The 26,496-nt window shown below is 51.8% G+C and overlaps 2 protein-coding genes across 2 annotated transcripts; one reads left to right on the top strand and one right to left on the bottom strand.

Moving 5' to 3' along the window:
• The first annotated feature begins 1,632 nt into the window (after positions 1–1,632).
• Positions 1,633–3,150, top strand: Pnmt (phenylethanolamine N-methyltransferase). Its single transcript, XM_021178449.2, has 3 exons — positions 1,633–1,867; positions 2,332–2,539; positions 2,659–3,150. The coding sequence occupies exons 1-3, from the start codon at positions 1,633–1,635 to the stop codon at positions 3,101–3,103; spliced, it is 888 nt and encodes a 295-aa protein (XP_021034108.1). The 3' UTR covers positions 3,104–3,150.
• Positions 3,151–3,681: 531 nt separating this feature from the next.
• On the bottom strand, positions 3,682–15,208 carry Pgap3 (post-GPI attachment to proteins phospholipase 3). The gene is made up of 8 exons (XM_021177286.3): positions 14,816–15,208; positions 13,539–13,636; positions 12,530–12,682; positions 6,690–6,752; positions 6,094–6,155; positions 5,691–5,827; positions 5,297–5,501; positions 3,682–5,100 (listed from the first exon to the last, which is right to left on the bottom strand). Exons 1-8 carry the CDS (start codon positions 14,994–14,996, stop codon positions 5,037–5,039), a joined length of 963 nt encoding a protein of 320 aa, XP_021032945.1. The 5' UTR covers positions 14,997–15,208; the 3' UTR covers positions 3,682–5,036.
• Positions 15,209–26,496: the final 11,288 nt, after the last annotated feature.

The raw sequence follows: 26,496 nt of genomic DNA, 5'->3' as shown, positions 1-26,496 counted from the left end.
ATGTCCGCCGTGCACTTCTGGGAACAGCCAAGCATTGGAGCTAAATCTGGCATAACCAGAGGGTACACTCCAGGGGTGGGGTACAGGGGCAGAGTTGTAAACAGGGGGACTGTCTGGTCCCCCTTCCTGTGCCACTGCCCAGCCCTGGCTTCATGTCCAGTTCCTGGCACTGGAACGTGTGTAGCAGGCCAGCTGGCTTCAGGGTTTGTTTAAATGATATCTGTGGAGGAGGTTATGGAAGGTGCTGGCACCAGGGCCGTCCTTGGCTGTGCCTTGGGGTGTGGATGGGGTCAGTGACCCTAAGGCCTGTCAGTTGTAGATCCAGACAGAATCAATCCTTGGCTGGCATCAGGTGTCCCACTGTCCCTGGCCTGGATGGGAGGACAGGGTTTAAGTTCCTGTCTGTGACCTCTGCAGCTGTTGTGATGATCCCCGTCCCAGCCTGGGTGTCTGGCCTTTGGGATAAGGAAGGGACACAGAGGAGGACTGGATAGAAGACCAGGACTATCTTAGCAGAGGCTAGTAACCCTCCCACCCCAGAAAGACATAGGACTTTCTTAGGACTTAAAGTGTCTCTGCTTTAGGAAGACTGGGGATGCTGTTGCCAGGGTAGCTTGCCATTTTGAGAACATGGGAAGGAAGACAGGCAGATTATGTTCCAGGTACCTGGAGCACCAAGCAACGCCTGATGGCCAGGCCCTGCCATCTTCCTAGTGGGGACACGATTGTTGACTGAGGGGTCGGGATCAGGTTAGGGGTGTGGGGATGTCCTGTACCGGCGAAACTGTACCTGCGAAACGCCAAGAGTGCGCATGCGCTGCCCCTCTAGAGGCCGTGGCAGTACCAAGAACATGGTCTGTACTCTTTGTTCCTACCTGAGTCCAGTGTCCCGGACCTGGTAGGAACATCCTGAACCAACCATGCTTGCCCGGTCCCCAGATAAGCAGCACATAGCCCCAGAGGCCCGCAGGGGGTGCCCGGATGTTCTGCTTGCTAAAAGCATTAGCACTGCTCACCTTCCTTATCTCTGCTGCCATCCGATGCTCAAGGCAGAGACCTGCTCAGAACCCAGGGTCCTCAAGACAGAGGCCAGAACAGAGTGTCCTTTCTGGAGGAGGGAAGGGGTGCTGCAAGATAGAGATGGGTTAGAGGTCTGGAGGTAGGGCTGGTATTATAAAGAAGAGGAATTTGTAAAGGGTGCCCCGAGAGAGGGGAGGAAGTCTGGGAAGGATACTGGGACTGGGGACACAGGCTAATTTAGACCTCAGGAAAGAGAAGGGGTGAGATGCTGGGCAAAGAGTATGTGGGAGGTTGGAGAGGAGCTGGGGTACCGCTGGAACTGAGGCTGGGGGTGTAGGGCAGCCCTGGAGCGATCAGGGGCTGGGAAGGGTGGAGGGTTTGTCGAGCAAGTGAAAAGCAAGGGTGGGGTGGGAGCGATGTTCTAAAGGGCGCCCCCCACGCCCCCGCGCGTCTGTTGCTCAGACACTAACTGAGATGGATGGAGTGGCAGAGATGTGGTGGCCTCAGGCGCCACATCCCTCAGCAGCCACCCACCCCTGTGACGGAGGGGTCCGGGCGGGGGGGAACCAGTGGTAGATAAAGGGATGGAGGAGAGGAGGCCTCAACAGAAGCATGAACGGTGGCTTAGACCCGAAGCACGCTGCAGGGAGTGGCTCAGACCCGAAGCACGCTGCAGAGATGGACCCTGACTCCGACGCTGGCCAGGTAGCTGTCGCCTTGGCTTACCAGCGCTTCGAGCCCCGCGCCTACCTCCGCAACAACTACGCGCCTCCTCGTGGAGACCTGAGCAACCCTGATGGCGTCGGGCCTTGGAAGCTGCGCTGCATGGCACAAGTCTTTGCCACCGGTGAGCACCGGAAACGGAGGCATGAGAGAGCAGAACTCATGGGGAAAGGTGCCTAGCAGGCAGACAGGAGCGGGCCTGTAGTCCTAGCGTCTAGGGACACTGAGGCTTGGAGGACCACTTGAGGCTCGGAATTGGATGACTGACTAGACAGTTTAGAGTCTTTTTCTTTCAAGGGGAGGATGTTTAAGATTGAGAGATGGATGGGGCCAAGTGAGAGAGATAGGGAGAGGGAGGGGGAGAGTGGGGGAGGTTGGAGAGGCTCATTCCTTGATGTCTTGGGATCGGGATCTCCCCCACTAAATCATAACTAGAGCTAGTTTCTGAGGGGTGGGACCCGAGTCAGAGGAGCCCTGTCAGCACAGCACTTGCTCCAGATACTACCCTGAAGAAGTGCTGAGGAGAGCACGAGGGGGAGGGGCGGCTGAGGCAGGAGCCACCCGTTATCCCTGCCTCTGCTCCACCAGGTGAGGTGTCCGGACGGGTTCTCATTGATATTGGCTCCGGCCCCACCATATACCAGCTGCTCAGTGCCTGTGCCCACTTTGAGGACATCACCATGACAGACTTTTTGGAAGTCAACCGGCAGGAGCTGGGACTCTGGCTGCGAGAGGAGCCAGGAGCCTTTGACTGGAGTGTGTATAGCCAGCATGCCTGCCTCATTGAGGACAAGGGGTGAGAGCTGGACTGGCAGCTTCGTGTGCAGCAGTGGGTGGCTGGGTGGGGGTGGGGGGGCTGCAGAAGGCTGAGCCTTTGGGGTAGTCCTGAGCCCCGCCTTGTGCCCCCCTGTACAGTGAGTCCTGGCAGGAGAAAGAACGCCAGCTTCGAGCGAGGGTGAAGCGAGTCCTGCCTATCGATGTGCACAAGCCCCAGCCCCTGGGAACTCCGAGCCTGGTCCCTCTGCCTGCCGACGCCTTGGTCTCTGCCTTCTGCTTGGAGGCTGTGAGCCCAGACCTTACTAGCTTTCGGCGGGCTTTGCATCACATCACCACACTGCTGAGGCCCGGGGGTCATCTCCTCCTCATCGGGGCCCTGGAGGAGTCCTGGTACCTTGCTGGGGAGGCCAGGCTCTCTGTGGTGCCAGTGTCTGAGGAGGAGGTGAGGGAGGCCCTGGTCCTTGGTGGTTATGAGGTCCGAGAGCTTCGTACCTACAGCATGCCAGCCCACCTCTGCACGGGGGTAGATGATGTCAAAGGCATCTTCTTTGCCTGGGCCCAGAAGATGGAGGTGCAGGTGTGAGGGCCCCATAAATGCCAGGTGTCCTGTGCCTCCCAAAGTCCTTATCCCTGAAGTGGAACCTAATAAAGCAACAGTTCCCTGCTGTGTCTGTGCTGGCTTTGGAAGAACCAACCTAGCTTTGCTCTTCTCCCTGGAAGCCTCCGTGAAGGCTGCTTTCTACACCACCCATACCCCCACCCCAGGAAGGCCACACGGCACCTGTTGCATGCCAGGTGGCTCATGACCCAGCCTCAGCTGGGTAGTAGGTCCCGCCAGCTTGGCCCCAGGTGAAGCTCAGGGAGCCTGAGTAATAAGAGCCAAGGCTGGAGAGCCAGAGGCTGAAGTGAAGAGGTGGGAGGTGTTAAGGTTCAGACACAAATACAGGCCGAGACCCAAGAAGGCAGGAGCCAGTGCCAGCCTCGACCCAAGCCCCTGCCCTCTGCTGGCCTCGGGCTCTGCTTGGCTCCTTGCCTAGTCCCTACCACCCTCACACTCGTGTGCCCAGGTAGAGAGATCTACCACCGGCCAGTGATGCCTCCTTCCCTCCGGCCCACCTTATACACATAGAGTAGCAGAGTCGGGGTGAGGGAGGCCAGGAGTTGCTTTATTAAACACGCCCTTTCCTGCCTCCGGCCTTAAAATTGTTCTTAGTACAAAAACAAAACAAAAACCAAAACCCTAATAGGCTGCCTAAGTACCTGAGCTGGAGCCTTGGCATAGCTATCCCCCCCCCACACACACACACACAAAGAGGGGGCAGAGGACAGAGGCAGGGCTCAACTGTAGACAGCCTTCCTGATGGGTTGGTTTAGGATACAGGCCAAATGGGCCCTGCTTGCCCTGGGATTGGCCGGGGAGAGTCCAGCTCTGACAAAGGGTACTGAGTGGGAGGTCCACCATCCCAAGATAAAGAACCAGGAGGCAGGAGTGGGTGCTTCCCCCTCCGCCTCCCTGTCTTCTGGGGGGGGGACTAGTTCTGCAGGGCGCTCTCAAGACGTGGGGGGAGGTATGTGATTTAAATGGAGTGCAAAGGGGGCACTGGGTGGGCACCCACACTCTCACCCAGCATCCCAAACTCTATCAGGTCATGTGCATATCGTAGCAGCTTGGATGGCCTTGGGGCCTGGGGCAGACTTGGAGTTCCAGTGACTGTTGATGACTTGATTCCCGAGTTCTGCTTCCGCCTTCTACCAGCGTATCCGGTGCATGTTCATCTCTTACACATACCTTCCCCAAACCACCTCGGCGCCCTGCCCCCAGAACACACGCCTATGCGGTACACTCTAAGTGAAGACCCACAGTGCCCCAGCTCACTGGCCACGTGGTCATCTCTGCCCCTGGCTTGGCCCATAGCCCTCTATGCGTCAATGTGTCCACTCCCAGTCAGAACAGCAGACTGGGTTCTGATCCTGAGCTTCCCGGGGTCCTGGCTGGGTTGTGGGAGGCAGGGTAGAAACCCCTCCTACCCAAGGAGCCCGGTTCCTCAGAGCTGGAGAGAAACCTGGGCAGCTGAGAAGCAAGCATCCAGCGCCACCTAGTGTGCCCTGACAAAAAGAGATCCCAAAGAACCCCAAAGGCCTGTGGGTGTGGTTTGGGGGTTAAGTGGAGGTACCTGGGGTGGCACTATGGGGGTGAGTGATGTGGAAAGGGAGGGGTTGGGGATATAGACGCAGCCCTCCTCCTCTCTGTGAACCTCTAAACTTGGTCTCCGTTCAGGCCCAGCCACCGGACAGCTGCCTAGTCCCTGCCCCAGATGTGGGGAGGCCGCCCCCAAGACAGGTTCCACGTGAGGGCCAGCAAGGGCCAGGTAGCTACAGGATTTCAGGTCCAAATCCCACATGGCCAAGTTCAAGAAGCTAAAAGGGGAAAAGCCAATCATCTCAAGGGGGGAGAAGGGAGATGCCCGGAGACGCTTCAGGGACGAGGCGGATGGAGCCACCCTCTCCCAGCCTCTTTAGTCCATCTTGAACATGGCTCCAGATTCCTTAAGTAGGTACAAGCTGTCATCTTCCAGAAACCTGTGGGTGGAGAGATGAGCCCACTGAGGCAGTCACCCAGTTTTGAGAACGTCCCAGTCGGTGGTGGTGGTGTGTGTGGGGGGGGGACAGCAGGCAAGTAGGAGGGCCAAGTGGGTATGGGGAGCCCCAGCCTGCCCTAGGAGCGGGCAAGGAAGGGCGGAGAAAATGGAATCCAGAGGCTGGGTGGAGCACTGACCTGAAAAAGAGGGTGTGGACTGGGATGGTGCTGATGTGCCAGATGGCGTGGGCGTCCAGGACCCAGAAGAGGGGCGGGAAGTCAAGCAATTCCAGCAGGGACAGCCCCTGCAGCAGCAGCACCACCACCATACACCTGCGGGTGTGAGGCAGGCGCCGGCGGTTCCGTAGGCACCAGACCAGCCACCACGCCAGGTTCACCAGGCCTGGTGGGCAGGAACAGGAGAGGTTTACTCACTGGGTCTTCCCCTGGATTCTGGCTGCCTTCCCCCCCCCGACTCCCCTCACCCCAGCCTCCCATCTCAGCTTCTCCCTGCTCTCCAGAACCCCCCCCCACACACACACACCGAGAATCCACCCTGTGCCCAACCACAGCTCTCTCCGCAGGGGCTCACCGATAGCCACGTTGGCCATCATGTTGTAGCCGTAGTCGAAATGGACAAGGCTCAGGTAGGAGATGTGTCCTGTCAGCAGCAGCAGCAGCAGGGCACCGAAGGCACTGGCCACAGACGGGTGCTGTAGTCCCACGGTCCTGTCCAGGCACCCAGAACAACTCAGAGTGTGGCTGGCTGTCCTCAGGGCCGCGTCCCCTCAACTATTTCCTTGCCCAAAGGGTTGAAGGCTCCCTGAAACCACCTTCCTCACCCTAGCCCACCAAGCCAGCTGGTTCAGAGAAACCAAGGGTCAGAGCTCCCAGAGAAGCCAGATCCATTTCTCTCTGGTATCCCCAACCGGGTCGGGCCTGTAGAAGAGAAGAGCTGGGGCAGTCCCCTCTCTGTCTTAGCCCCAAGTGCTCACCTGACACAGCACAGGTAAACAGAATGCAGGATGACAGCTGAAGCGCAGAAGTAGTCCATCTTCTGAGGGTGGGAGAGCCCATGGGGCCACATGAGAGAGCAGAGTATGGCACAGGACCGGCGCAGGCCCACAGAGGAGACCCAGGGGACGAGGCAGGGAAGGGACAGAGCCTGGCCTTGCAGTCATCAGGAGCCCTACCTTTTGCCCCCACCCCCCATGGCTGTTTCACTGTATCCAGAACATCAGAATGGCTCAGTGTTCATGGCATTGAGAGGACACAGCACACCATGAACTCAAAATGTCATTTGGGATGTGACAGACATGGACTGCACTCATGATCACACTAGCTGGGTAACCCTGGGAAAATATCTCCATCTCCCCTCTCCCAGCTCAGTGGCCTTATAGGTCAGAAAGCCAATGACAAAACTCTCCTGCCAAGGTCCAGCTATGGCTCCATGCACTGCCTGGTTTGGGATGAGGTTCTGCAGAGATGTGTGAGCTCTATGGATGGTGCTGCTCTCGCTCTGGGGAGCCTGTCCTGCCCTCTCCTGGGCTCCTCTGGGACTGTCCCATGCAGGGGGCTGGGAGGTGCTCACCTCTGTGAGGTCAGTGTCCCTGGTATGGAAGACTGTGGACCAGAACCAAGCATTGAGAGACACCTGAGGAGGGAGGGGCCAGTCAGCATGCTGCCCAAGGTGGAGGGGACCTGTGGGGCTCTGTTAGACAAAGTGTTTCCTGTGCCCAGCCAGGCCATTGAACAAGGGGAGGACTCACTTCCAACCTACCTCAGTCCCCTCAGGAGGATTTCCCACCACTGTAAACTACCACCCAACCCCCACCCCCCCACGCCAAAAAGAGCTGCTGTGGCTTCCGCAGGTTCTGGCCTGGCCAAGGAACCAGTCCTGGCAGACTCAAGTTCCCAAATTACCCAATCTCTAAGACAACAGCCCCCAGGGCCCTGCCTCCTCCCCCACTGCCAGGTGATGACAACCCCAGCCCAGCCCAGGGGAGCCTGTGACCTCAGCTTCTGGGGGCGGGAATGAGGTGGGTGGGGTGGGGGGGCTTGAGCTAGCTTGGGGTGTGTCGGGAGGAACAGCAATCCAGGGAGGGAAATGAAGCAGATCCCACTGGAGCCCAGCCTCGGAGGAAGACCAACCTGGCCAACCTAGCCCAGCTTCCAGTCTAACCCGCTGAGCCAGTAGCTGCTCTAGAGTTTCGGGAGGAGCAGGGGCGGGATAGCAGGATGGCTTAGGGGAATACCGGGGGCCCTCTTCCCAGAACTGGGCAGTGGGCAAGACTTGCAAATGCACCGTACTATGGGAGTCCATGCTGGTGTTTTCTTCAGGACCCGTTCCCAGCACAGGTCCCAGTTACTGAGAGAAGAGGAGACACATACCAGACCCTGAGGGATCGGTGGCAGCCAGTCACAAAGGGAAGAGCAGGGCATGACCTGCCTGCCACTCCTGGGAGAGTGGGCAGGGACACTTGTGGGACAGGCCTGTGGGAGCTGCCCACTTAGGTAACACAACAAGTGGCCAGTCGGGGGACACAGGAGCAGGCCAGGAAGCCAGTCTGTAGGGTCCCATGGTAGGAGGAGGAGACACAGCTGAGCTAAGATTGCTAAGAGCTGGGGGTAACACGGAGGGCGGGAGTGGAGGCAAGGCAGGGCTAGGAGCCAGGCAGATTCCCTGATGCTGGGCTCTGGCTCTGAGAGCGCTCTGTCTCCACCCACTGTTGAGCCTGGCTTATCTCTGGCAGCTAGTCCCTCACAGTGCCTTCTACTTACACAGGCTACCTGAAGAATGGCCTCTGTAGCCTTCAGAAGGCTCTGAGGTGCATCTCATGGTGGGTAGGCCTCTTCCGTCTCTTTCCTCAGGCTTGGGGGTAGCCTTACATTTCCTGTGGGTACCTGGCTGTGCCTCTCAGCCTGCTACTGACTCTGAGAGGGGAGGTCACAGCCTGTGTCCCACGCCAGGTTCTCAGTAAGCGCACTTCCCGACGTGGCCACATATTTCCTTCTGTGCTTTTCTACTATTAGTCTGGCTTTTAAAATTGGTTTATTAAGGATGAGTAGTCAAATCTGGCTTGGGACATGGGTTGTGACCCTTAAGTTCAGAACAAGTCTAAGCCCTCTCTCTTCAACTGGGGCAGGCCTGAGTAGCCCTCACCTCCCCCTCTACACAAGGCCTATAGTGAGATCTGTCGGTGTGGGGAGACGGTGACCCCGGGCTGGAGACAGGGCTCAAGTAATCACAAGGACCAGGCAGACCAGGTGCAAGGATATCTTAGGGAGGAGAGTGGCCCTGGGACCAGTGTGGGAGGGGGGTGGGGGAGGCAGCAGGCACTGGCAGCCAGCCAGGAGTCCTTGTCACCAACAGCAGGAAGGGGGAGGTGACAAGAGGGCTGAGCTAAGTGGCAGTTGGAACCCTGGAAGAGGGTAGAGGTGTGCAGGGCCAGGCCTGAGCACCACAGACAGTGGGCGCTGCTGGTTCCTTATCTGTGTGTCTCCCAGGGGCCTTCTAACTTGCTGAGTCCTATCTGAAGCCTGTACTCTACACACCCGGGGATGTCCCTCTGCCTTAAAGAGTGACCTACGAACGGTGGGATCTTTCTGATACTTTCCTTGCACTCAAAGGCAGTGTTGCTAAGAAAGCAGGCCGTGGAACCAAACCTGGGGGCTTTAAGCTCTAACCACAGCGCAGCATTTCCTGTGTGTCCTCAGGCAACACATTTACCTGTCCTGCCCCAGTTTCCCACTACCTGAGGTTTCTACTGCTTCTGCCTGGTACACAGGTAACCTAGGAATCTAGGTTTTCTCCATCACATCCACCAGGCTGACCCCACCATGTCCTTTCATTTCTTTTTCCTCAAGGGCCACCAAATTCAAGATTAAACTGTGGGGCTCTGGGACCCCGGCTCCTACGGTGCAAAATATGGGAAGAACCCGTTTTTGTGCTCCCAAGCCACTGTCCCATGAGCATGGATGGCTCCCCTGTCCCATCAGTGTGGTCCCAGCAGGTGCTGTTTCTCCTCAGAGCTTATAGTCAGATGCAAACAGAGGACAGATGGACAGGGAAACCCCCACACATACACAACTGTTCTATATTCCTTGGCTGTGCCCAGTGTGTGGGAGGGGCCACAGGGGAGGTGAGAATCATGCGTAAACAATGAGAATGGAGGACATGGGCCAGGGTGGCAGTGGTGTCAGGGGTGAGGGGACAAGAGGTGGGTGCAGGGAGGCAGGGGGCTGGCTGGTTTAGTTTTGCTGGCAAATATAAAAACAGACAAAAATATCACAGCCGTGAAACTGGTTGGATGCCAAGTGAGCCAGATCTGTCAGGAATTTGACCCCAGTGTTAAGCCCCAGTGCTCGGGGCTGTCATTGACACCATCACGGTGGGGACAAGTGGATCTTTAAATAGCTTGGTGTCTCAGAAGTGGGGGAGGCAGAATGTTAAATATGATGTCTGTTGCCTCTTCGGGGCCACGGGGGCCACAGTCAGACTGCCTTGGGCTCCCTCCATGGGGAGGCAGGGCTTTTTTCCCTTCATCAGAGAAGGATTCCTGGGCTAGTGAGACATTTTTTGGGTGAAGGTACTTGTACCACGCCTGAAGAACTGAGCTCAAACCCCAGTACCTATCCTATAGGTACTGGGAGAGATAGGAGAGAGTCAGTAACATAATAATAATCTTACAGTCTAACATGAGCCATGGCAGGAACACTCATTGCACGCCTATATTCACAAATCAATCAAGATTTTTAAAAAGGTTTCTTATTTCCTAACATTGTTTCACTAGATTTTTGTCTGACCGTTGGGAAGCCCTTCCTGAAGGCTAGCCACTATTCTGCTAGAGTTTCAGCCTATCTCTTCTCTTGTTCTTCCCTCAAGAGAGGTGGTACTATACGACCAGTGTCTGGCACCTCATCTCACATCCACATCTGAGGACCTTTCCCTGCTAGATAAAGGTGGGGAATTGGTTTGGCCTCCTAGCTTTGGCAGAGGGCCAGCCCCCGCTCCCCCCCCTCCCATTCCATGAAGTCAAAGGGCCACAGCATGTAGAACTCTGGCAGGTTCCACAGCCCTTCCTGGTACCTGTTCAGGCCAAACCTAGATCTAAACGGCAAGGCAGGGGCCACCCTCTTCTGCTGAAGTTTCACAGGGTCACTAAGGGATAGAGTTATCAGAGAAAAGTCAGCCCTGCCCCATGGCAGAACCTCGAGTTGGCAGGGGGCCCTCCCATCCACACAGCCCAGCACAAAGGAGAGCCACACTTGTGCCAGAAGACCTGGCCCAGGATAAAGTCCACCGCCACACCCTCCAGGCAGAAACACAGGGCTCAATGGCAAGTGTGAAATCCAGCCTAGAATACATGTTGTGGTACCTGCCTACTACAGCAATGCCCAGCTGCCCAGAGGCAGGGAGAGTGAACGTCAAGGGCCAACCTGGGTTGAACAGTGAGACTCTGTCTCAGCAAAAGAAAAATGAGATCATCCGACCAATGGACTCTGTGTCCCTGTGTCTTAGAAGACCCCATAAAGGCATGAAAGGATCCCAATAATCTTAGCATCTGTCCCCACCAGAGGACCTGTGTCCTACTTTCCAGTTCTTAGGTTTACTGAGTCTCTCCGGTATGCCTGTGACCTGCTTCCCAGGCTCACTGGGCCTATGCATGGGCTTTGCACTGGAATCCCCAGCTACACAAATGCAAACTAGGATTCTGCCTTTAGCAAGCGCTCAGTCAGGGTTCATCCCAGAGAACACTCAAGCCCCGGAGGCCAGTGGTGTGGTGCTAGAGGCTAGCCCTGTCTCCTCTCCCTGCTGACTTGTTAGATGTTGTCTGGGGCCAAAGCCCTGTGTGTCTGAGTCTTACGCATGATCAGGATCCCACAAGGATGTGCTGGTCAAGAGCTGAGGACAAGCCCAGACCCACATGCATGTGGTCCTCCTCAGCAGCACTCACTGTTCTAGAAGGTGCTACGTAGCCCAGGCTAGCTTTGGACTCATACCTGCCTCCCTGTCTCAGGTTCTGGAATTGCAGGCATGAGCCACCACATCTAGCCATAACTCTTGCTTTCAAATTAAAAAAAAATTTTTTTTGAGACAGAGTTTCAAAGCCTGCTCCCTCCCCCAAATTAAGATAAAGTATCAACTATGCTACCTACGGTGACCTCAAACTTGAAGTCCTCCTGCCTCAGCCTCATGAGTGCTGGGATTACATCATGGTCATTCTGCCCAACTGTCCCAAATTCGTAATTTCTTCTTCTCTTCTCTTTTTGCTGTTACTCCATAGGTCTTAACAGTTATTATTATCACTGAAGGGCAAATACTAGGTCTAGCACATCCCTCCACGCGTATCGCCCTAGTCAGGTCAGCCTGTGCATCTCAGTGCACTGTGCCATCAGCTATGGTCAGAGTCTGCCAGCACCAGACCCTGGAGCAGCCTGCTCTCTTGCTTTTCCTGCCCTGTGGCTCTTGACCTTTCTGGCCTACAGATGCCCTTACCCTTTGCTCTGCTGTCTTTACACTTTCTGGATTTGTTTAGAAGATTCCCCTGCTCTTCTCGTATTTACCCCGACAACCTTCAACTCCTCAGGCCTATCTCACACCAGGGAGGCCTTGCTCTGTTGCTCTGTAGGCCGGTCCCCATCAAGTGCCCTACAGCTCCCCCCTCTTTGTGCTTTCCTCAAGGCTGTACTTTAACATCCAATTGTGGGTTTCTGAGACTAGTACCAGAAGGCAAGGAACATGTGTGTTTTCACATGTTTGGGGGCCTCCAGCACCCAGCAAAGGGCTTGTCACACAGCAGGTGTCCCATGGACACAAATGAAGGCTCTTAGCAGGAAGGGGAGTGGGATTTTTTTCCCTTATGGCCTATCATAGACACTCTGACAGACATCTACTGCACCCCCTTCCTGTCACAAGGTCCCCCTCTGTACCCAAGACCACATTTCTTCAACAGTTCCCAGGCCATGGATTCTAGTTCCTAGGCCCAGCCATACTGGTGAGGCTAAGCCATCTTTCCTACTCTGATGAATCCACCTGGGTTCTCAGGACAAGGCTGATCTCCTATAAGAACTCTGGGCCAGAACAAAAGTCATATTAGTCCTCCAGAGGGGTCTTGGAAAGACCCGCCCTCCAAGATTGTTCCCTACTATTCACTTCCTATCCCTGTTGGTAAACCACCCCACGGAGGCCTAAGCTTCCTCGCTTAGGGCAAGAATAACATGTGTCCTCCTTCCCTCCTGCCAGAGAACACTGGGCAGGAACACTCTGCACCAGAAGCCTGCTGCCGCACCTTCTGTTTCTGTGGTGCCTGAAACCATACACTTTAGCCCTGGGAAAGTGAAGAAGCTGGTTGCTAGACTCCCATCTCTGGGGATGGAAGGGCTCCCCTGTTCAGAGCAGGGTGCAGAGTGTCCTGGCAGGCTACCTACCCAAGCGAAGGCCATGCAGGTATGGTACATGGGGGAGGAGGCTGGCACAGAGGCGCGATAGCGGCAGAGCATCACCAGGCTGGCCAGGCCATTGAGGAGTGAGGCCACGGCAGAAGCTGGCTCTTGGATGAACAGGAACCGGGAGAAGGGCCACTGAAAAAGGAGCACAGGGAGGTGAGGAGTGGCAGCCCCTAGCCAGCCTGGTCCACCTTTCCACGATGGCTGCACTGACAGCACTCCAGCTGGTTCCTCAGCTCAGGATTTCAAGTTCCCTCAAGCTAATGGGTATCTCTCCAGAAGTGCCTGGTTAAGATGACAGTCTTTCCCTGGCTGGCAGGCAGCCACTGCCATGGGAGCCTGGCACTGGGGACAGCAGGCACACGAGGTGAAATCATACAGACCTGCCATCCAGATGTAGGCCCCATCCCCCTTCAACTGATTGCCATCGTCCTCGGGGCGCCTGGCTGCTTTGTGGTAAAGTAGGGTGACCAGTTCCTGGCAACCCCACAGGCCAAAATGAGGTAACAGTGGGCACAGAGCTACAGGGTGTGTGTGTGTGTGTGAAGGGTATTTCTGATGATCTAGACTCTGATTGGAAAAGCAGGGACAGGAACATCTTAGTCAGGGTCCGTGGGTCCTGAGAAGCTCAGCTCTACTGCAAGGGGGTCTTTCTGCCTGTGGGTTTGTTTTTTGGAGAGAGGGGTTCACTATGAAGCCTTGGCTGCACAGATTAGGTGGGCCTTAAATTCACAGAGAGCCACCAGCCTCTGCCTCCCAGAGGCAGGTATTAAAGGTGTGTGCCATCACAATTGGCTTGGGACACAGACCTTATTCCTCCAAATTCAGAAGCAGGACACACTGGCACCCTGGGAAAAGGAAGAGATGCTGAGCGCAAATACCTGTCCTATCTTTCCACACCCTGTGACACTGCATCTCAGGCTGCTGGGATGGCATGGACCAGCTCGGGGCTGAAGGGCCACCATGTACCATCCCTGAGCCCCTGACTCACCTTGCCATGGAACTGAGGCACTCTGTGGCCCTCCTGAAGGTAGAGGCCAACAGTGAACCACATACACTCATACTTGCAGTCGTCCCGACAGGTCCAGCCTGAAACAGACAAACAGAACTACAGCTGTGTGAGGACTTAGGGAGGCATAAACCTCCAGGCACAAATGGAGACCAAGAGGACCTGAAGGCTGGACAGAACCAGTGGAAATCTCAGAATCTTACTTCCCAGTTGGACAGAGAAGAGAGGGTGGGCGCGCACACACACACAGGTGGGGAAGAATATATTATATCAGTGGGAGCAAAGAGAATAGTTTCTTCTCCCTTGATCTAGCTCTTGGGATCTGGCAGGCCCCTCTTGGAGACCTAAATTCATACTTGTCCATCCTGAACCCAGGGAGGGATCCTTGGTGCCCTCCTATGTCCTGTGAAAATCGAGCTCAGACCCTTCATCAGACTCCTCAGGTTCCCCGGTGCCTTTGTTCCCTCATTGCCTCTAATCTTCCTGCTCCCTGATCTCTGGGTAAACCAAGATGCTTCATGTACCCAAATCCTCCTAGGACCTCCAAGCTCTCTGTTGCCTCTGTCTGGAATGGAAACCGGATAATAATGTGGAGGAGCTGTTGGTCAAACAGGTCAGAACTGGGAACTCTGCTCTGCCACTTTACAGACCGTGTGACCTTGGGCAAGGTACTTAGTCTCTCTGAGTGTTCCCATCTTTAAAACGGATTAGGGAAAGTATCTGACGGGGTTGTGGTGAAAGCCAGCTGACCTGCTGTGACACCCGTCCAACGTGGGTGCTCAATATGTTGGTTGACATCAATTCCATCCTGTTTAAATTGTTCTGTGGTTGATCCCTGCCTCCACCCACTGAAGCTGACTCCGTCCCTTTCACTTCCAAATGCGTATAGTGCTTAATCTATGGGCCCATTAGGTCTCAAACTATTCTGTCTTGGAGAAGGCTAATATTCACCTGCCTGGGGATTATAAGCCCAGAAGGACAGGCTCCTGGTTTGCTTCCTGGGTTACTTCAGGTCTTCTTTGTATTTAAAAAGTAGTGGTTTGAATAAATAAAATGAAGCCTCTGGAAAGGTGGGGTAGGCTGATGCAACCCCATCACCCCCACCTTCCCACCCCTCCACACACACTCAGGAGGCTCCTGACATTAACACTCATGAGAGAACGCTGAGGGAAACTGAGGTTCTGAGTTGCAGAACAGCAGGGCACAGTAGGCGGGGCCAAGACGAACGGGCGGGGCTTTCACGGGTGGGCGGGGCTTACCAGCTAGGCTCATGTAGATTGGCTGGCGGGAGCGGAAGTGCTTCAGTGCGTCCCCCGAACAGTTCCGTTCCTCGCATCGGAGCACGCAGTCGCGGTACACGGGCTCGCGGTCGCCCTGGGAACCCCCCGCGAGTCCCACTGCCAAGGTTAGCAGCAGCAGCGGCGCCGTCCGCTCGGCCATTCTGTCACTGTGCCCGGCCGCTGAGGGAGGAGCTTGGGAGAAGGCAAAGTCCCACTTCCGTAACAACCGGAAGTACCTGTGTTCATCGTTGCATCCTCCGCTGACGCCCGCCCACTTTAAATAAAAGTTCCCGGATTTCAGTGGGCGGGTACCCCACTTCTATACTGCTGTCTCCTCTTTTCATAAACAGCATCTAAGGAGAAGGGGCGATTTGCGCCCAGGAGCAAATTAAGTGTACTTTCTCCCTTCTGTTTTACACGGTCTTTGTTTCAAGCAGACGCCTTTCTGTCACCCACTCTCTTAGATTCCTGTTTCCAAATGTTCTGGGTACCCCACTTATCCCCATTTCTTATGTCAGCATCCTGATTAAAGACGCTGCCATTAAAAGAGCTGCAGAACTTCTTAACAGGTGTCTTTGTCTTTACTTTGGTCCCCTCCAGTAGGCATTTCTCTCCTATTTAGCTTTCTGTTACTGTGATAAAGACCATGACCTAAAACTTGGGGTTTGCTTTATGTCACTCCATCACAAGCCATCATGGAGGGAAGCCAGGGCAGGAACCTGGAGGTAAGAGTGGAAGCAGAGGCCCCGAAGGAGTGCTGCCTACTGGCTTAGTCACTTAGCACCCAGGACCACTTGTCCAGGGTTGGCACCTCCCACAGTGGTATGGACCCTCCCATATCAATTATTAATCAAGAGAGTGTCCTCTGAAAGCTTGCTGACAGGCCAGTCTGAAGGAAGCATTTATTTTCTTAATTGAGGTACCCTTTTTCCAGGTGACCCTAGCCAGTGTCAAGCAGATACAAACACAAAACGAACAACAACAAAACCCAAAACTAACCACGGCTCCAATTTCTAAAATTCAAGGTTGACCAATCTCTTTCTTACAATTCCTTACTAACTCTTTAACTCAGCCTGGCCTGGCCTGCTGGTCTTCACTCCGTTGCTCCAGATGCACTTTAAAGGTCCGTGTCTCCAGAGTCTCCTGTCCTTGTGTGCTTTGGCCCTCTTGCTCCTGCTTGGTTTCCTGTTAAAGGCTGCGTTTTAAGGATGATTGTTAGCACTGGAGGGATACTATGCAGTGGCTTGTCTTTCCCAGATGGGACGGAGTCCTTTCTTGTCCTGCTCACCTCTGGCACTAAAGTAGAACTTTGCTTTCCATGGGAGACACTTTGAGATCCTTCTCTTTCTTTCTTTCTTCCTTCCTTCCTTCCTTCCTTCCTTCCTTCCTTCCTTCCTTTCTTTCTTTCTTTCTTTCTTTCTTTCTTTCTTTCTTTCTTTCTTTCTTTCTTTCTTTCTTTCTTTCTTTTTTTCCTTCTTTTTTTAAGTAAATGAACTACTTAAAACTGTCTGGGCGGGCCAGCCACCTGTGAGTGAAGGCTTTTCACTGAACTCGATTCCCAGAACTCAATAAAGGCGGGAAGAGAGGATCCTCTCCACAGAGTTGTCCTCTGACATCAAGTGTGCTGCAGCACACACACACACACACACACTCACACACACACACACATACACACACACACTCACACCCTCACACACACACATACACACACACACTCACACACACACATATACACACACACACACCCTCACACACACTACATTTTCAGGGGCTGGGGAGGTGGCTCATCAGTGAAGAATGAATGCTGTTCCTGCAGAGGACTAGAGCTCAGTTCCTAGCATCCACAAGAGGCAGCTCAGGGTCATTTGCAAATCCAGCTCCAGGGGATGGGAGAACTCCCCCCGCCCCAGGCATTGCATGTATACACATATACCTTGATAGAGACACTTGCTTCAGTCACCCCCATCTCTGTGCCCAACCACCAGCACCCAAATCTTTTTGTAGCTTTGATGTCATGTAAATCCTGCCTCCCCCGCCCCCCCGTTGTTTTTGTTCATGGTAATTCTCTCTTTACATCCTGGAGGGGGAATTGGGTTGTGGGGTAGGATTTAAGGATTATGAAGGCGAGGTGTGGATGAGCAAGAAGTACTATGGGGTTACCTTCATTTAACCAGCGAACAGCTCAGGGGTATGTCATTCACCCTGAATCTTCTGTGAATGACACTTCTTCCAGCTAAATATCACACAAGTACTGTCTTTGAAGTGGACCATCCAGTTGATAGCGATGAGGAAATTACTGGGTTTTGTGGAGATAAGGTCTTAATGTATAGCCCAGAGTGGTCTCCAAATTAGAATCGTCCTGCCTCTGCCTCCTCAATGCGGGAGTATAGCCATTGGCCACCCCAGTTCACTCTGGGAAATTGAAAAGAGAAAGCAAGCCAGGTGGGGTCACACACACCTTTAATGCCAGCATGAAAAAGGCAGAAGCAGGGGGATCTCTTTGAGTACCAGATTTACACACACACACAACCACACACCAAAACAAAACAACCCAACAACAAAGAAAACTAAAATGAAAAAGCAGGCACTGTGGTCCCTAGTAGCTGATGAGAGACACACAATCAAATCCTAATATTACAGCCGGCCCTTTACCTTTTTTTTTTTTTTTGTCTTTATTATTCTGAGGATGTATCTTTTATGGGAGGCCATTGTTTGAACTGAGCACCTGCAGGAGGCCCTGAGAAACCAGAGCAAGGCGACAGGGAGTGGCTCATGCTAAAGGCTCCATAAAATCAAACTGAACTTGTAGATAGATCCCAAAGGAAACCAGTTGCTACCAAAAACAGAAGGTCTGGGTCTGCCTGCGTCATCTTAGTTAAGCACTCTCTCTGTTTTGTTCCTTTCTAGACCTGGAGGAAACAGAGCTCGGAGGTGCTTACACTATCCAGGCCCTGGGTTGATCCTGGGGACAAGAACTAAGAAGGGATTCGGAGCTGCTTTTCTCTTGTCCTGTTTTCTCCTGCCCACTTCCCAGTCAGGACTTTTTTTTCTCTTGTTCTGATTCTTTGTTTCCATTTACAAGACCCTGGGTCCCGCTCTGACCAGTGTGATCATGCCTGAGCTCTGTTTAATGAAACCGGAGCTGTCCATTTGCTGTATGAGTTACTTGTTGTTATTTTCACCTTATTTACTTTAAATTAATTAATCGATTAATTGTATATTTTCTTTATTTCTGTGGAAGGGGGCGGGGCATACCCATGCCACAGTTCAGCTGAGGTAGAAGGACAACCTATGGGACTTCCCTCCTTCCACCTCATGAGTCCCAGAGATCAAACTCAAGTCGTCACTCTTGGCAGCAGGTCCTTACCCACTGAGGAAGCCATCTCTCCCTGGGGTTTTATGTCTTTTGACAGGATGTTGTCTCCTGGGACAGCTCTCGGATGTTTTCCCTGCTAACAATTACCTGGTGTCTCCCTTTCTCTGGTTTCCAGCTCAGAGCCCCCCTTCATATTGCATTCTATTGGCTTAACCTGCTTTCAAACTTATATTTGGTTCTCGGTGTGAGCCCACAGGCTGGAACATCATGAACTCATTATTTCAATTTGGCCTTATGGAGCCGTAGGGTATGGCAGCCACTATACTAGTGAAGGAAGGAAAGATGAGCTGAACTAGTTGCTTGTGGGGAGCTGAGGAAGCCAAGAAAGTTCTGAGCAAATGTGTGTTGTTCACATGACACAACAATTCCTCCGACGCCTTCCTTCCCATGAGGCACAGAGGAATGGCAAAGCTTTTCTCTGATCAAAATCCCAATGTTTATAACTGACTGAGCAGTGTGTGCAAAAACTAGCAACTGTAGCTTCCTCCTCTCAGGTGCCTGCAACCTGAGACTGCCCCCCTACAAGAGGCCTTCTGCAGAGACAGAATAAGTCCCACTTCCCCTGCTGTACACAGCAGACACTCTGAGTTCCGGTTCTTCTTCTTCTTCCTTCTTCTTCTTCTTCTTCTTCTTCTTCTTCTTCTTCTTCTTCTTCTTCTTCTTCTTCTTCTTCTTCTTCTTCTTCTTCTTCTTCTTCTTCTTCCTCTTCCTCTTCTTCCTCTTTCTCTTCCTCCCCTTACTCTTCCTCTTCTCCTCTTCCTCCTCCTCTTCTTCCTCTTCCTCCTCCTCCTCCTCTTCTTCTTCTTTTTTCAAGACAGGGTTTCTCTGTGTAGCTCTGGCTATCCTGGAACTCACTCTGTAGACCAGGCTGGCCTTGAACTCAGAAATCCTCCTGCCTCTGCCTCCCAGGTGCTGGGATTAAAGGCGTGCACCACCACGCCTGGCTCCCAGCTTCTCCCTTAAGTGTGTCTGAGTGTCTGACTTTTCTCCATTCCTTCATTACCTCAGTCAGGTTTCCAGGACTGAGCCATGGAGGACACAGTGGCTGACAGCACTTATTTAAGGTCATGTGCTTAATCCCCAGGGCTTGCCTATACCCTCCAAAAGAACTGTTCTGAGTCCTGGGAAGGGAGAGACTTAACAAATGGCACAGTATGACAGGGGCCAAAGCAAGCTGGCTGTGTTCTCAGAGCAAACACGGGGAACCAGTTCACAGTAAGGGCTTCTTGTTTACGAGTATAAGGCTTCAGGAATGGTGTTGAGCAAGGCACAGTGTTTGTGGTTCGGGAAAGGAGACGAGTGAAGGAATGTCACACTGAAGACTAAGGGGACTTCCCTGCTAGGTTAATAGCATGCTGTGCAACTGCTCTGTACACGAATTCCTCTGGATTACACACACACCACATAACCAAGCATTTCCATGGCTATCCAGACCCACCCAGAAGGCTAGGTAGAAGGCTGGGTCTGGCAGTGTTTACCTTTAATCCCAAGACTCTGGAAGGAACCAGAGGCAGGCAGATCCCTGTAATTCAAGACCAGCCTAGTCTACATAGCAGGTTCCAGACCAGCCAACCACAGCTACATAGTGAGATCCTGTCTCAAAAAGAATGGAAAGGAAAATACCAAAACAAAAACAAAAAACCAAATATCTGTCAAATTTTGTCAGTTGAAGAAGTACTATCTAAAATGGAATGGAGACTAGAAATTCATAACAATAGGCTATAAGTGTCATATACTGACATGCAGAAAGATCTTCATAATAGTTCTGTTAAGTATAGAATGCAAAATGCACATGGGCACACTGATGTATATACATCACTCAAGTGATGAGAAAGAGGAGGACCTATTGTTTGTTATTCTAAAAAGTACATCTGGCCAGATGTGGGGGTTCAGGGAGGAGAGAAGGGTAGAAGTGTGTTCAAAGCCAAGCTGGTTTACATAGTGAATTCTAGGCCAGCCACAGCTACACAGTGAGACTATCTCAAAAAAACCTAAATTAATTAATAAAAAAGTAAAGAATATATTTAGAAAGATGTATAAGTAGAGATAGTTACTGGCTTTGAGGATAAGAAGAAAAACATGGAAGTAAAGGAAAAGGCCACACACACATACACACCTTTCTTATGAAGGAGGATAGGGACTCTCTAGTCCCTATCATGGCTGGGCTGGAACTCTATAAAACAGGCTGGCCTTGAACTCAGAGATCCACTTGCCTCTTTGCCTCCCGAGTGTCCACCATTCCACCTGGCACAAAGGAAAATATGTATTCTTTCACTTTTTAAAAAATTTTAAAAAAATGTTTTTTTTTTTTTTTTTTGTTTTTTTTTTTTTTACCATCCTTAGAAATCCTGCCTCTGGAGCTGCAGAGATGGCTCAGTGGTTAAGAGCCTTGGTTACTCTTCCAGAGGACCCAGGTTCAATTCCCAGCACCCGCATGGCAGCTCACAACTGTCTATAACTCTGGTTCCAGGAGCTCCAAGATGCTCACACAGACACACATGCAGGCAAAACACCAGTGCACATAAAATAAAATCAAGTAAAAACTTTTTTATAGAAGAAAACAACGAAAACCAAAACACCAAAAAACCAAGCCAAACCAAACGACGACAACAGACCTTGCTTCTAAAACTAAACTCGACTAACTAACTAACTAACTAATGAAATAAATAAATAAATAAAAATCTATGAGTCCCCTTTCTGCTTTTCCCACCAGCTGGTCTAAGCCCTTGCCTTTCTCCTCCGAGGTCACACCACCAGCCGCTTGGCTCCTACAGTCGTTTTGTTTTTGTTTTTGTTTTTGTTTTTTCTTTAGCCCAGCAGCCAAATAGTCTTTAAGTAGAGATCAGATCATGGGTTCGCTCCAGGGCTCCATGGCTTCTCCTTGCCCGAAGCCTCGAGGGACCCAGGAGACCCCAAGGCCTGACTACTGTGTGTCATTGCCTCAAGCTCAGGACATCCCTGTCTCCTGGGAGCCTTCACTGCTTTTCCAGGATGCCAAACTTGTTCCTGCCTTGGGGCCTTTGCACTCACTGTTCCTCAGTCTAGAACTACCTGGCCCAGGAGCCAGGGTTGCTTCTTTTTGGTCAGACAGGTTTTACCTCACCCCTTTAAAACGGTGTTCTCTAGCCCCACCCCAAAGTAGGCTTCTCCACCTCCCCACCCCTCCCTCCCGGTTACGTTACTATTGCGTGCGCGCTACCTAATGATTTTTCACCTAGACAGCAGATTGCGCTTTTGCTTCCTTTTCTTTTGCTTTAAGTTAGGACAGACCCTGGCTAGTCCCGAACCTGTGGCAGGGGGTTCGCACGTTCAAGGCCTGCCTGGGCTATAAGGGTGAGTTCAAGTCCATCCTTGGCAATTTTGAGAGATTCTGTTTCAAAATTAGAGAGTGAGGATATGCCTCAGAGATAGAGCATTTGTCCTAAGCGTGAGGCCCTGGGCTCTATCCTCAGAACTGAAGGAGCGAGGAGGAGGAGATTGGCCGTAAAAGGCAAAGAGCAGACACAACAAGGTGGGCTCAGACAGCAACCTGAAACTAGATCATTGAAGAAGGACCTTGGGATTGCCGTTGTGTCCTCTCTTTCCAAAGGCAGGGCTCTCATCCACACCCAGTGCTCTGAATTCTAGTGCCTGGGAGGTAAACCTAGGGCCACAAAGGACTAAGAGGCACAGTGTAGTTTGGGACACCCCTCAGCAAAACAAGGGACCCCAAACCGGAGGGAGGGATGCCTCAGTGAGGCCCCTCGGAGACAAGCAAGGGAGTTTAAGCTCTCAATTCCAAAATACCAATGGGAAGCCAGGGGTGGCTACAAATACCAGCTGGCGACCTGGGAAGTGGAGTTGGCTTGAGTTCAGGAGTTCAAGGCCAGATTGAATGCCATAACCAAATCCTATCTCCACAGACAGAGATACAGAAGCAGCATTCTGGAAGCATTCCGTGCATAAAATCCTGGTGCGTCTTCAGGATTTGATATTTATTTATTTATTTATTTATTTATTTATTTATTTATTTATGTATTTATTTATGTATTTATTTATGTATTTATTTATTTTTAGACATGGTTTCACTGTCAGAAGTCCATTTTTGTTCTAAAGCAGCTTTGAGAGATAAAAGGAATTCTAGAACCTTGGCCCTGCATGGCTGAATGCAGGAGGTACCGGCAGGCCCAAGATCAGCGTCCTTGAGATTAGGGCTAAACCTGGGTGGGCTAAAGGTCAGTCCTCATGGTTAGGTTCCCCCTGTTTTTTTGTTTTTGGGTTTTTTGTTTGTTTGTTTGTTTGTTTTTTGTTTTTTTGAGACAGGGTTTCTCTGTGTAGCCCTGGCTGTCCTGGAACTCACTTTGTAGACCAGGCTGGTCTTGAACTCAGAAATCTGCCTGCCTCTGCCTCCCGAGTGCTGGGATTAAAGGCACACGCCACCAAGCCCGGCTTCCCCCTGTTTTAAAAAGGGCCAGCATACATGAACACAGTGTCAGGCAAGTCTTTACCCTCACACTGAGGATCTCTGCGAGTTTGAGGCCAGCCAGGTCTACAGAGAGAATTCTGGGACAACCAGAGCTACATAGTGAGACTCTGTTGCCAAAGAAACAAACACCTTTTTTTGGTCATTCTTTGTTTTTTGGTTTTTTTTTTTTTTTTTTTTTGGTTTTTTTGTTTGTTTGTTTGTTTGTTTTTGAGACAGGGTTTCTCTGTATAGCACTGGCTGTTTGGAATCACTCTGTAGACCAGGCTGGTCTCGAACTAATAGAGATCCACCTGCCTCTGCCTCCCAAGTGCTGGGATTAAAGGTGTGCACCACAACCACCAGGCTAAAAAAGGCCATCTTTAGGAACAAAATATCACAAGTATCTGGACTAGTCTCCTTTGGCGCCAGAGAGGCCTTCTGCCTACCGAGGGGACTCCCAGTAACTAATCTATACAGACGCTTCCCTTGTAAGCTGCACCCAGGTCTCAAAGCTCCTTCCTTAGTTGGCCCAAGATTGTGGCATGGACCTCGGACTGTGGACCAGACTGTCTCCTCCCTTGCTCTGTTTGTTTTCAATGCTCTGACTTGAGGTAGGCAGAAGGGAGGCTTTCGCAGTAGCAAATACACACACACACACACACACACACACACCATCACCTTCTGTGCCCCCCAGACTGGTCAATGATTGACTGGCACTTCACGGGCCACTGGTTTCAGACCCTGGCTTGGTGACCCTTAGAGGTCACCTCCAGCGTCCAGAACCCCTTTTTGTGCCTTCGATGTCAATGCTCTCCTCCACAGCCACTTTCTGCTACCCAGGATCTTCTCAGATGAATCTTGGGCATCTTGCTTCTGGCCCGGAGTATAGTCAACCCCTCTTCCCTGTCTGTCTTCGAAGTTCCCTCACTGGGCTTGTCTCATGAACTCTCAACCTCCAATGCCCCCACCCCTTTCCTCCCCAGCCTCCCCCTTCAGTCTTTGTCCCCAAACATCCTCTTTCCTTGGCTTTCCTGGCAGGCCTTGCTAAAGCGACAGTTGAGCAGAGAATCCAAACGGCATCGCCCCCCCCTCCGCCCCCCTTCCTCTCCCCTTGTCAAACACCAGAGAAGGTTTTTCCTTTTCCTTCCAGGCTCTGAATGCACTCTTTCTCTCGGGGAGGTTCAGCCCTCCGGAGCCTCCTCCCCAGGGCGTGAGTTCTGACCCCAGCTCCTCCTCCTCCTCCCCCTCCCTTGCCGGCTCAGCACCCAGGCCCCGCCCTCCATGCAGCCCACTAGGGCTGAGCATTGTCTACAGTGCTGGGCTTCTTCCAGGGGTCTGGGATGCTCAGTACGTGGGCTTACTTATAGGAAAGAGGGAGAGAGGAGGGCTTTCTTTTTTGCAGATGGTGGGACCCTGGTGGTTGATGGAGGAGCCACTTCTGCTCATATATATATATAGTGGTCTAGGGAGAAGGATGGCTCATGGATCCCTTGCTTGAAGATAATGTTGAAGCCAGAGCTTTCTTGGCTTAGTTCCAGACTCAGCTGTATGACTTCAGAACGTTGCAGTTACCGCTTAGGACAGAGGTTCTCAATCTGTGGGTCGCGACCCATCTGACACTCCTCTCTTTCTAAAACTATTTGCATTGCGATTCATAACAGCAGCAACGTTTACAGCTATGAAGTAGCAATGAAAACTACATGAGGGACTGTATTAGGAAGGATGAGAACCACTGGCTTAGAATTTCAGGGTGCCTGGTCTGCAAAATGAAGAATAATGATACAATACTTGGGACCTCGGAGTCCTGAGAGGAGGGATGTGCCTGCAGAGGGTACAGTTGCAGTTCAACCGCTGAAGCCATCCTTAACAGCTCTCTCTCAGCTGCACTAAGGGAGAGCAGGAGAGGGGCAGGGCTGGGGGAGAAGGGACACCTTTGATCTGACCTTTAGGGTCTTAGCATGCAATACAGCCAGCAATGGCTCTGAGAGCCAGGTTAGTATATCATCTCAGGAGATCTGAGAAGTTGCAGCTCTGAGGGACACAGAGATTACGTCAGGGGCTGGAAGATGTGGCTAGGGTAAGAACTGGGTTTTGCTAGGGCTCAGATATTCCCATTGCCTTAAGATGTCCTGGGCAGCAAATGTCTTAATCTTTTTGACTCTTGATTTTCATAATCTCAAATAGGTGTGTGTATCTCATTTTGTTATTAAGATTTTTGACCTCAAATCCCCAACCCCTCTCCTCAACTTCCCAAGTGTTGGGATTCTAGTGGCGAGCGATCATCCCCAGCTGAAAATGAGTAAATCATTGGATATTATCACCTAATATGTATATTATATAATATTATATATTATAGATGCATATATATATATATGTCCACATGTGATTCTTATTTCATGTGATACACATACATTTTTTCTCTCTATTCAAATTCCTTCCTGTCCCCTCTTCCCTGCCCCAATGCTAGGCAAGTACATTATCACCAAAACACAGGCTCAGCCCTCTTGTTCTACTTCTGGGTGTGGTGGTGTGATTTATAATATTGTATTCTTTCTCTTTGAGTACCTCAAATTGATCCCCACAAACACCCCATCTGCCCCAGAATTGCTAAATCTGGGATCATTTACTGAGCAATTATTACGTGTCAAGCACTACACTGCTGAGTGCTTCTAGAGTGTCTTCTCCTTTAGCCTCTAGCACACACAGTTTTACAGATTTGTAAAACAAGACCCAGAGATGGTCAGTCACTTGCCTAAGGTCACACAGCCAGAATGTGATAGAGGGAAGATAGGAACTCAGGTCTCCTAGATACCAGAGTCCCATGTTCTTTGGCCCCTAGCATGGAAGTGTCTGCCTGAAACTGAGTTTCAATTCAGTGAAAGTAGATTAAGAGAGGGCCACCCTTCATTTCTCTCCCCCAAAGATTCCTCTGATTGCATCTTGACCAGCACAGGTGTGTTCTTTACTGGAACATTCCAAGTACCATCATCAGATGTAGCAGATAAAGATGAAGTACGTAATGAAGTTCAATTTGAATTTCAGATAAACGACGGGCAATTCATCCTGGTAAACATGTCTCTTGCAATGTGTTCTTGGAATTTCCAACAAAAGGCATACCTTTCTTTCCTTTCTCACCTGTTACCAGGCTTCAGGAGTGACATCTAGGTACTCCAGGGGTAAACTGGCAGGAGAAAAGGACAGGGACAGAGAGGACCGATGAATGAAACTGAGAACTGGGTAAAGTCAGAACGAAGTGGGCGTGGGTTGGAGAGATGGCTAAGCAGTTGAGAGCCTGTGCTGCTCTTGCAGAGGACCCAAGTTCTGTTTCCAGCACCAAAGGGGGCGGCACCCTGTAACTCCAGCTCTGGGGGATCCCCACTTCCTCTTCTGACCTCTGTGGGCAACAGCACGTATGTGACACCCCCCCCCCCAAACCCACATATGACCACACATAATTTGAAATAAAAATAAGTCTTAAAAAGAGAAAGAAACAGTGGAAGCTATTCTTCTAAGGATGAACAGAGGGCTCCCGATGTGACTCCCTTCTAGTTCTGTGGGTCCCTTTAAGATCAGGCTGGAGATACCCAAAAGGAAAGAATTGATATCCCAGAGAGTCTTGGAAGTCACCAGTTAGACATAACACATTCCCTTCCCAGGCTGTCGATTTTACCTTAGGATGTGGCGACAAACCCATTATCTGATATTAAGAGTGTGATGCAAACGTCCCAAGAGTATCCAAGATAAAACCCACCCAAGACTGCAAAGAGGGGTAAAGGGATGCCCTGCTTTTAGGAAGTGGGTGAGAACTGCAAGCAAGCATGCGAGGCGTCGGGGCACAGG

The sequence above is a fragment of the Mus caroli genome, unplaced genomic scaffold (genome assembly GCF_978045245.1).
Source record: "Mus caroli unplaced genomic scaffold, Mus_caroli_1 scaffold_13, whole genome shotgun sequence".
NCBI lineage: Eukaryota > Metazoa > Chordata > Mammalia > Rodentia > Muridae > Mus > Mus caroli.
This window is presented reverse-complemented; position numbering and strand designations above follow the sequence as displayed.

What these genes read in the sequence shown, in the direction of transcription:
- Pgap3 (XM_021177286.3), bottom strand. Translation starts at nt 14,996, where the DNA reads ATGGCCGAGCGGACGGCGCCGCTGCTGCTGCTAACCTTGGCAGTGGGA. An exon ending in TGCCTCAGTTCCATGGCAAG is followed by an intron (nt 12,683 to 13,538) that starts GTGAGTCAGGGG and finishes CTCCTTTTTCAG; the next exon opens with TGGCCCTTCTCCCGGTTCCT. An exon ending in CCTGCATGGCCTTCGCTTGG is followed by an intron (nt 6,753 to 12,529) that starts GTAGGTAGCCTG and finishes CTCCCTCCTCAG; the next exon opens with GTGTCTCTCAATGCTTGGTT.
- Pnmt (XM_021178449.2), top strand. Translation starts at nt 1,633, where the DNA reads ATGAACGGTGGCTTAGACCCGAAGCACGCTGCAGGGAGTGGCTCAGAC. An exon ending in GGCACAAGTCTTTGCCACCG is followed by an intron (nt 1,868 to 2,331) that starts GTGAGCACCGGA and finishes CTGCTCCACCAG; the next exon opens with GTGAGGTGTCCGGACGGGTT. An exon ending in TGCCTCATTGAGGACAAGGG is followed by an intron (nt 2,540 to 2,658) that starts GTGAGAGCTGGA and finishes CCCCCTGTACAG; the next exon opens with TGAGTCCTGGCAGGAGAAAG.